This window comes from Dermacentor andersoni, chromosome 8, assembly GCF_023375885.2.
Source record: "Dermacentor andersoni chromosome 8, qqDerAnde1_hic_scaffold, whole genome shotgun sequence".
Lineage (NCBI taxonomy): Eukaryota > Metazoa > Arthropoda > Arachnida > Ixodida > Ixodidae > Dermacentor > Dermacentor andersoni.
The window spans coordinates 132,467,386-132,477,430 of NC_092821.1; the positions used below are offsets into that span (position 1 = coordinate 132,467,386).

A 10,045-nucleotide genomic window follows, 5' to 3' on the forward strand; every position below is an offset into this window, starting at 1 on the left:
GGTCACCGGCGTGGGGTTTCCATTTCTTGGCTGAGTAAGATGAGGACAATGGCACACCTGACGGTAGAAAGTTGAAGTTGCTTTATGACTGTGATGACGATCACGGGCCTGCCCTATGCCGCCAAGCACAATTTTCACTCTTGCCCGACGAGTCTTAGTCTTGACCTCCAACACAGTGCTACAGAGCTATCTCTGAATACTCCCCCAGGAGTAGTGTCGCCACTTTAACACCGAATTCGAGACAAAGCCTCATAGTTTAAACCAGCACTACTCTATGACCCATCGAATATTTTGTCAGGATGTAAGGTGGAACAGGGTTGTTACGTGCAAAGAATTTGCCGTTTCCCTATTAGGTTCACTCTTTCGCGTCGGATATTACTGCTATATTATTATTACTATTATTACTACTATTATTATTACTATATTTCGCGTGGATATTACGTCCTGCCGGGAAAGCAGGAAGAAATCGAAATGCGCCGGTGCCAGGATATTGCGACTTTCTGCTTACTAACAGTGCCCAATAAGGTTAAACCCGGTATATATGCCACCGCGCAAGCTGTTTGTATCTGTCTGTTCGGTTAAATCAATTCGCAAAAGGCTCTATTCACTTGCTAACTACCTAGTTTAAAACCAAGTGCAGTGAGTTAAGTCTGGGCGCTCTAAACAGTCGAGCAACTGATTTTCGATATCTAGCGGTAATGGAGTTTGACAATTTTTTATCTAGATCCGTTTCTAGCGTTTCTTTTCTTGGTCTCCTTGGTCATTGTTTCTCAGCCTTTCACAACCTGAACAGAGGTCTTGTTACTCTGATTCATGTTTAACGTCTTGCTTCATTTAAACAAGGAACTTCCCGTCGAATTTATGCCACTGCTTAATAATTATAACTTTATTTATTATCGCTTCACATGCATTTCAATACGGGAATGGCAAGGGAACACGAGCAAAAACGTCTTCCTCAAAGCGAACGTCTCAACAACAGGCTTGAAATGAAACGAGCGACTTAAATAACGCCTGCAATAACACGGTAACAAGATAGAACATCCGGACTCACTAACACCTTATTACGCTCGAACTGACACGTTTAAACTTTCTTTTTTTTCCCCAGAACAATATCACACTGGAACGACAGTTTACAGACACAGTGTGACTAAACGTTGTATAAATTTGTACTCGCTTGTTCCTAATTTGTTCTGTTTTGTTTGTATGCATTCTATTGCCACTCTGCTTGGACCGAAAGGTCGGCAGTATGTACTAAATAAATAGGATAAATATGCAGAGCTTGTCTTGCCTGGCGCACTGCGAACGACGAAGGAAAGAACACGCTGAGGAGGGAGCCGCAGCGAACGTCTCCCGACACCGCAGGCTGCGCGCAGGCCTCCAGGGAGAAGTTGAGGCGGTAGCACAGGAGCGTCGCCACGGAACTCACGTTGACCGCTGCGGGAAGGGCGTGAAAGAAGCTTGGAATTTCCCACAACAATTACCACAGAGAAATCTGGCATTACTGGCTCGCATTAGTGTACGAATGCAGGCAATAAATTTACCGGCTTCGCCATCTTGTCGTCGCCATTCTCAAGTTTTCCTCGTTTGAATCTGCCATTGAAGATTTTTCGATGTAGCCTATGACATGTACTTTTCTTCAGGGCTTCCTTCTGTAACGCCTTCGGGCATTGAATGTATTCATGTATTCATATAGATAAATAAAGACATATACGAGATCTGAAAACACTGCCCAGTAGGCACCATGAGATTGATTGATTGATTGATTGATTGATTGATTGATTGATTGATTGATTGATTGATTGATTGATTGATTGATTGATTGATTGATTGATTGATTGATTGATTGATTGATTGATTGATTGATTGATTGATTGATTGAGTGATTTTTGGCGCAAGGGCTGCAGTTCTGACCAAAGAGCGCCAGTACACCATAGAAATGACGGGCAGTACACGGACATGCCTAATCTGCGTCCTTCTCGCTTCAAACGACTTTGTGACCACTCAACTTTATCATATTCAACAAAATGTTTGATGCAAGTGAAACAATCCATAAATCACCTGCATGCGCGAAGAGAATAAGTCTAGAAAGTTACGAGTGCTTGGAAAGTCGGGACAATTTCTGAGTTTGTGAGGCATGTCGTCACGGTCCAAGTTTTTCTGTTACCGCGAAAGATTTTGAACGGATTCGATTTAAACGCGGTGAGGAGTAGAAGGAGCCAGCCGTCAAAGCAAGTACGATGCAGAGACGTTCAACAGGCTCATCGCAGACTCAACTGTCGCACGAAGATCTGTCACTCATCCCAGAGAGGAGCGAATAGATCTTCGTGAATTCCGCACTCATCCACAAGTGACACAACAATGTGGCATAGTCACGGGGGAGGCCTCGTTGTAGCTGGAGCTTCGTAGAAGGGCCAAGTACTCGCAAGCGATTACTGGAGAGAGAAGAGAGTGCGAGAACGCTTGGAAAGCCATAAATGGTGCAAAAAAAAATAAAGAAAGGTGGCGACACCACACTTAAATCCCCGTACCAGCTCCTCGCAACGTCACTAATATTTTTCGCAGCATTTCTCCGCTGCTTATTATGCGCTCGGCTTTGAGGGGGAATTACCTTGCATTTGAAAGTATACAAGCACTCAAAGTGAAACGCTCTCGGGTCATTTTCTGCACGACAGCGGACGAACTAGACCGAAATATGCAACTCAACTCCGTCGCAGTCGGCAGTGATACTTTGGTCGCAAAATTCAAGAAGGGAGGTTTGGCCTCTTATTGTCTCCGCTGAGGAAAGAAGTAAGCAAAAGTTATTTTTAGCTGCTGAGGCGCTTCATACTGTCATTCATGCCAAGCTGTTTTCATCAACGGCCCCGAAACCTGGCGTCGGAAAGGAAGAAGCGTAACTCACGCAGTTCGAGCTCGGAGAGCACCGCTTGGTAGAGGCCCTCAAGATTGAAGAGCGCTGCGGCAGGATCAGTGATGCGGGGCAACTCGTCAAACATGCACTGCAAATTAAAGTGAGCACTTCTACGTCATGAAAGACCACACATTGTTATCTAGGGAAAACAGGGGGAAGGCGGGAGATGGAAATTCAAGACAATCATCGAAACGAGATCAAGGCTAAAAGAGAAGCGCACGTTTCGACAAGTGGACTTGCCTTCTTCAAGCTGACCTTCAAAAATCCTTGAACAATCCTTGAACAATCCTTGAAGGAAGGAAGTAAAGAAACTTTATTTTTCAAAAAGAAAAGTAGGCGAGCGTGGTTGGGTCCTTAGTCCAGGGCTCCACTGGCGCGAGCGGCTCGCTGGGCTTGGTTCAGGAGAGCCACTTGAACAATCCTGGAAACAATCCTTGAAGAAGACACGTCCACTTGTCGAAACGCTGGCTCCTGCTTTCACCTTGTTCTCGTTTTACTGATCGTCTACACATTCCTATGTCATTGTTGTACGCCAGCGTCGCACATGCAAACTCCCATGTCACGTCCTTGTTTCTCTTCGTGAAACTAAACAAAAAAATTTTTGCAGCTCCAACGTGATCGAACCTATCAAGATGCGTTCCCTGCAGCGAAGCATATCATCCATATTTCGTCGTAAATATGACTTGAATACTCACTATAGGCCGCGTGCACCGCCTATAGAGGCGCCACTGATAGCCACCTAGCGGGCGCTTCCAACAATACGCGTGGGAGCAGTAGCAGACGACAACGCTTTGCAGCAAGGGTGACTGAAGTTCGCGGCTGCGATTTGTCCTTGGTTCGGGCGCCAGACTGCTTCTTCTGCGGTGACAGCTGTAGGGAAGACGCAGACCTCTGTAGGAGCGGGTATGAACAAGGTGTTACCGGTGTTTGGGGCAACATGGTCCACATACGCGCCAGGTGCGTCCCGCAGACAAACGCCATGAAGACCATTTACATGAAGTGGAGCTCATGTAAACTAGCCGACAAATTTTGTTGACTAATGCGATGTCTCGACCGTTTTTTTTTTTATTTAATTCTACCCTTGCCGTAATGCTGCTTCTGTACCTCAATAATAAGCACCCGCCGTTAGTGCAGACTTAGATAACAAATCCGCACGGTGCGATGTCTGCATATACCGTTGTGATTTTTCTGCCGATGAATACATGTGACGCCGCCGAATAAGTGTAGTGAAAGTCGCCTGAAGTAGAATAATTGCGAATTTATTGATAGAAACGCGTACACTATAGTCAACGAAGCCACCAAACGCACGGGTTAATAAAAGCGCGTGTTAGCGCTGTACCGCCGATGAACTGCCGTTCGCGCTGCAGTTTTTGCAATTTTAATTTCCCTAAGGGAACTGCTTGGAAACGTACAAAGCTATAGTGTGACAAACATTGCAGTACTTTTTTTAAATGTTACTAGAGAGAAAGGCCACATGATATATTTAAAGGCAGAGCAGCGCCAGTCAAATTAGATACAGCGCTGGCGGCAAGGCCGGGTTTAGTCCTATGCGGCGTAATCATACTAAGAAATAATTCAGCTGAGTGCAAAATTCACTTGCAAGAAGCGACTACGTTGTGAAACAAACAAATCACTCGGCGTGTTAAGTCTGCTCAGACAGCATCAAGGTATGATGTGACGCGAACTACTCAGCGAAAAATGGATCAGCGAAAAATAGAACAAAAATACCATATGCAGTAACTATTAGCAATTCTCGCCCTGAGCTACCTATTTTCTAAACACATTTCCCAAAAAACCACAATATCTAAGGTGCCCTCGGGCGAAATGAATAAAGCTGTTAAAGAAGCACTTGCTTGGTGTCATTCCGATAAGACACAGCGTGATTTATACCCTTTACAAACGAGGCAGGGTGAAAACCTCGCAGCTCAAAAGAATCAGGAGTTATGCATGAAGCAACTAGCAACAGTTAAACATGGGCGAAGCCACGCATAAAATAAATGTAAAAACATGAAGTGCGCGACAGCTGGTGCGAGGATTTACCGGGCCACATAAAACTAACAATTTCAGTTCTTGCAAACTTCTGTAGCTTTAACATGCAAAACAATGCGCTCATGCAGTCGTGCTGCCTAGCTAGCCCAACGCGGTAAAGAAGCGGAAAACAATATAAGCGGCAAACGGCATTCCGAACTTTAGCGAAATGCCTTTCAACCGCAGGTTGCACTGCAGACGAACTTCGTCGCTTACCCGTCTAACTACAATTGAGTAAAAAAATAATAATAAAAAAGAAAAAACACCGAAGCGACAAAGGAAAGGATGAGAACAAGAAATTTCGCGCCGAAGCTACGATCCATTGCCACCGTTGCTCCTGCTGATGAGGCTTTGCGGGGAATAATTAGAACCGTATCACCGGCACGTTTTCGCCGGTATTTGAGCCCCCCCACCCTGCAACAATTCTTCTTCGACATTCTTCGGAAGCTTTGGCCATCCCACACATGCGAAGGGTGTTGCTTATTTTGCTCTGAAAACACAAATAAGATGGAGAAGCACTATCAGCGACGCAACAAACTACGGCGTGCTACGGCGCGCGGCTCGCTCCTCTCCCATGCGTTCTGCGCAAGGCCGCCACCAGTGGCGCGGCCATCGGCGTGCACGCCGCGTATACTCCGTTCCATACATAGCAGTCAACGCTGTGGAAGCTACGAAAGAAGTTCGGTCAAGAAAATGTATCACTCCGCGCGTTCCGTCCCTGCTTTACTGCGCGCCAGCAGCGTTTCCTCGCGCGAGCATGCACGTGAGCTCCTCGCGACGGATTTCAAATAAAAAGAACACCCCGAAATGAACAAGAAAAATAAATATGATGCAAAACAATGCACTGGCAGCCGCATGTCACAGTGTTTTCTTTCTAAGCACTACAACTTGTTTCATTCAATACTGAGACTACATAAAAAAAAGAATCGCGCACAATTGCGGTCAAAAAACATCGAACTATATCCAAGTGCGAACGAAGCCACCGCAAGAAGTCTCTCTCGCCTCCGCAGCGTTGACTGACATGTATGGAGCGCAGTATAACTGCAATTTATGGACTGAAGTATTTCCCGTAAAGTAATTAATTATATGTTAGTTGGTTTAATTATGTTAATTGTTCTTTCATTTCTCGTACAGTTAATGGCCGCCTCATTTATTATGTCAATGGTTAGAACTGTGCTATTTGCCGCAGTCCATTTTTAAAGCTTTGGTGCCGCTAAACAAGTTGACAGTCACTCAAGTATCTTTATGTGAGCCACCTTAGTCTACATTAATTCACCTTCATTCCCTTTACTTCTGCTTAATTCACTGTATTCCACCTTAAGTCACCTTAGTTTCGTCTAAATTGTACCATCTATAATCCACCTTAATCGAGGTTCATTCACCTTCATGCACTTTACGTCACCTTAATTCATTTTACTCCACTTTAAGTAATGTTACTGTAACTTGCGCTAACTTTAATTCACTGTAATTCACTGTAATTAAGCTCAATCAAGGTCAATTACAAGTTGATTCAAGCGAACCCGGAGGCCCGGGTTCCATTCCCACTCAGGCCGAGATTTACAAAATTTTCGTTTCAAAGGCATTAATTAACTTTGTTTACACGAGCATCCTTGAGAAATGTGACGTCAATTCGAGCATATTTTCACGTGTTTTTAGTCCTTCAGCTGTCGGCCATTTTTCCAACCGCCGCTTGATCACGCAAACTTATTGATCACGCAAAGCAAACTTATTTTCGGCGTTTCGGCCGGGGACCAACCTGTATCAATAATGGTTTAATATGCGTAGCAACAGCTGTTTTATGCATTTCGGCTAGAGTCTTAGTGCAACATTGTGCGATAACTACTTTCTGCGCAATGCAGCACCGTTGGAGCCCACCGCGTGTCGACACTTCCCTTTCTTTCTTTCTTTCTTTCTTTCTTTTTTTCTCTTTCTCTCTTTCTTTCTTTCTTTCTTTCTTCCTTTCTTTCTTTCTTTCTTTCTTTTTTGCTTTCTTTGTCTGGTTTCACGCTGCTTAACAAGATGAAAAACTAACTACCCCGGTGTTATAGTACTGGTATGATTATATCTGATTATTTAATGTGGCTGTTATGGGAATATCGGATTTTTTGTGCCCATTTACTCTTCATGAACTGGCACCCATATGATGTCCTAAACATCACACGTACGGAATTAAGCAAGACTCCGTGTATCGTCCTATGGTTATTTGGCATACAACAACCAAAAGCGCAAGCATTTAAACCTTGTGCTTCATGCTACAAGGCGTCCGCAGATGCCCCAAAATCAAAGTATCAGCTAAAGAAGAAAGAAATGAAGTATTATGTAAATTTGAAACAAAAAACATAATAGTGTACTTACATCAAAAAATTGCTCCAAGTCTTCTCCTAGCCCTTCCTGCAAAAAGAAATGAAGAAAATATTGCTAACTTCTGCGAAGATTTATATGTCCTCCAGTCACAAGTGTAGAAAAAGCAAATCGGCAACTTACAGCGTTCGTGCCACAGTCACCTAACCTCGTATCGAGACACTGTGAATGAAAAGTGAGTGGCGTTACTTTTGTTTTTAGTCAGATGTCATGACGTTGCCTCGGCCCTTACCTGTGACAGACCTCCAACGTTTGGCAACAGGACGTTGTCACACTGCGCTACAGAGAAAATCGCAGCTGCATTATTGTGATGCAAAAGGCGATCTCGTTATTATCTTTATCGCACAAACAACCGCAATAGCATTCAAGTTCCCCCTCTCTCAATTGCAGTCGCGCCTGTGCATGTGTCTCACAAACTAATAATGAAACCTGGCATGTGGAGAAAAGACATATTTACGCAATTTCCTTAGTTTTTTTACAAGGTTTTGATCTAATATACGATGTGTCCTCGTGAAGGCTCGGTAATTAAAAATAGCCCAGTGAGGTTTTCTGCCACGATAACACCCAGGCCCGCACACAGAATTAGCGCAATAATCACTGTCTTAACATTTGAGAACTTAAAATTCGTGAATCAAAAGCTAATTATGTAACTCATTCAGAGCGTTAAAATTTAGAAATTGAATTCGTTCAACACTCATGTTATCTCTGCTTAGCAGGAATCCTTAAATATTTGTCTAGAAATTGTTCATCAAATGCTGTGGCACCTAGCACCGTATTGTTTGGCGCAGCGGGAGCAAGGTATTCGTAAGAATATTAGGTGCAATGCAAATGCACTTCGTCCCAAGCTTGAGGACATTTACCTCAGATATCCGTTGATGCGCGGTTATATAGCCTGAAAATTCTTGTTAACCGAACATCATTTCCGTAACCGGCTTCACAATTACATATTTCCTAAATTAAAAAAATGTATTTCATTATCGTATGCTGGTAACGGAAGAGGTAACCAGTGCTTATTCATGATTCCCCTATATCTGGTTACCCGTAAAGTTCATTACTGTGGCCCCACAGCATAGTCCTAAGGAATTCAAGCATTCCCTGAAGCCGCTTGTATATTAGCTAGCGAAAACTAAAGCAATACAACAACGCAATGTGAAAAAAAGGATAATTGGACGACTACAGCGCGACACGCACACTTCCCTAGGGAAGAACTCGCCTGACGGCATGGAAGCTAATCATTTCAATGTGAAAAGCTCTGTTTTCGACATGGTTGAGAAATGTCAGCAATACAAGCAGAAAGACACAACCAACTTACCGTGGGACCGGGCGAGTGCTGAAACAAGAATGACGCAGCTCAGAACACTCGGAAAACTCATGGCTGCAGCGTTAGGCCTTGCGGTGAACTCAAACAACTTAGAGAACCTAACCAAGCGGTGTGTGAAATTCCAATGAGTGAGTGTCTTGCGGAGCTTCGAGCGCCCTTGTCAGCAGACCGGGAAGCGAAGACCAGCGCGTCGAGACCTTGTCCCTGCTACGTCATCGGCACACGTCACGTTGGCAGCCATTGTTTTGCCCCGGTGTGTGAGGTTTCTTCCACTAGGCAGTGACACAGAGTTTCCAAAATCAGTGCTGAACTTGTATACACTTGTGTGCATGTGTTTTAAACTTAGATCCTGCCAGCGGAGCTGCCTTGTGCACTTCCTTCAGGTCGCTTTAGTGTGTCAAGAACGATCTGTTCTCTTTTTCTAGCACAGTTGTAGTGAGGTGGGACAAGCACGTAAACATAACAAGGGGCTAGAGCAACGGCTCTTCTATATGTTATTGTTGCCGTCGCTGTTTCTTTTTCTTTCCTTCTTTTTCTTTTTGTGGTTGCTGCCGTTGTTGGTGGTGCTGGGGGTTGTCGTCGCAGTCTCAAAACATATTGCTGATGTTTTGTTTATTGATCCCATTGGTCGTGGCGCCTACTCACAGGAGATGATTGGCTATGAATCGGGTAGGTGAATCAAGTGGATAAAAAAACAAGGAAATTAGCACTTTTGATGTTGGGCCTTACAAGCTAAAATTTTTTGTGTGGGGAAAAAAAGAAACATACAAGAACGCAGTTAGAACGAAACCGCAGAAAACATGTATGCCCACGGTTATGGCGTCGTTCGTCGTCGATGATGATGATAAGCTAAAGCATCGGCTCCATCCGGGCATTATTGCTTTCGTGGTTGTTTGCCGTTGGCCATGGATGTTGAGATAAAATTAAGTTCTCAGGTTTTATGTGCCAAAGTCGCCATGCCGTAGTGGGGGACCCCGAAATAATACTGACCACCTTCAGTTCTCAAATGCGCAAAGTAAACCCGAGTATGCGAGCGTTTTTCCATTTCGCCGCCATCGAAATGCGGCCGTCCCGGGCGGGATCGAGCCTGCTACCTGCAGTCCTGCATCATAACGCCATAGCCACTGCGCTACCACGGCGGCTTGTGATGGCTGTTCTTGTGGCCTCCAAACATGCCCTCGGCCATGGTGGCGGAGTCGTCATCGTCGATGATGTTCGCGTTGTCAGCATTGCGTCCATAGCGTTCGTGAAAAACGCCAGCCATGATTGGTATGACCCATGTTGTCATGTTCATTGCCTCTGATGTAGTACAGCCTCTGTCGTACTTAAGCCGAACGTTCCTTAAGTGCAACTTCTCGCTTTCCCTGCGGTTGGTGCAGTATTATAATGTTCTGGTTGGTGCGCCTTTCAACTGCGAATAGCTTAGT

The 10,045-nt window shown here is 44.6% G+C and overlaps 1 protein-coding gene across 1 annotated transcript; it reads right to left on the bottom strand.

Annotated features, from left to right (window-relative positions):
• Positions 1 to 1,210: 1,210 nt before the first annotated feature.
• LOC129383404 (uncharacterized) lies at positions 1,211 to 8,721 on the bottom strand. Its single transcript, XM_055067967.2, has 6 exons — positions 8,610 to 8,721; positions 7,530 to 7,576; positions 7,421 to 7,459; positions 7,292 to 7,327; positions 2,900 to 2,996; positions 1,211 to 1,434 (listed from the first exon to the last, which is right to left on the bottom strand). The coding sequence occupies exons 1-6, from the start codon at positions 8,668 to 8,670 to the stop codon at positions 1,211 to 1,213; spliced, it is 504 nt and encodes a 167-aa protein (XP_054923942.1). The 5' UTR covers positions 8,671 to 8,721.
• Positions 8,722 to 10,045: the final 1,324 nt, after the last annotated feature.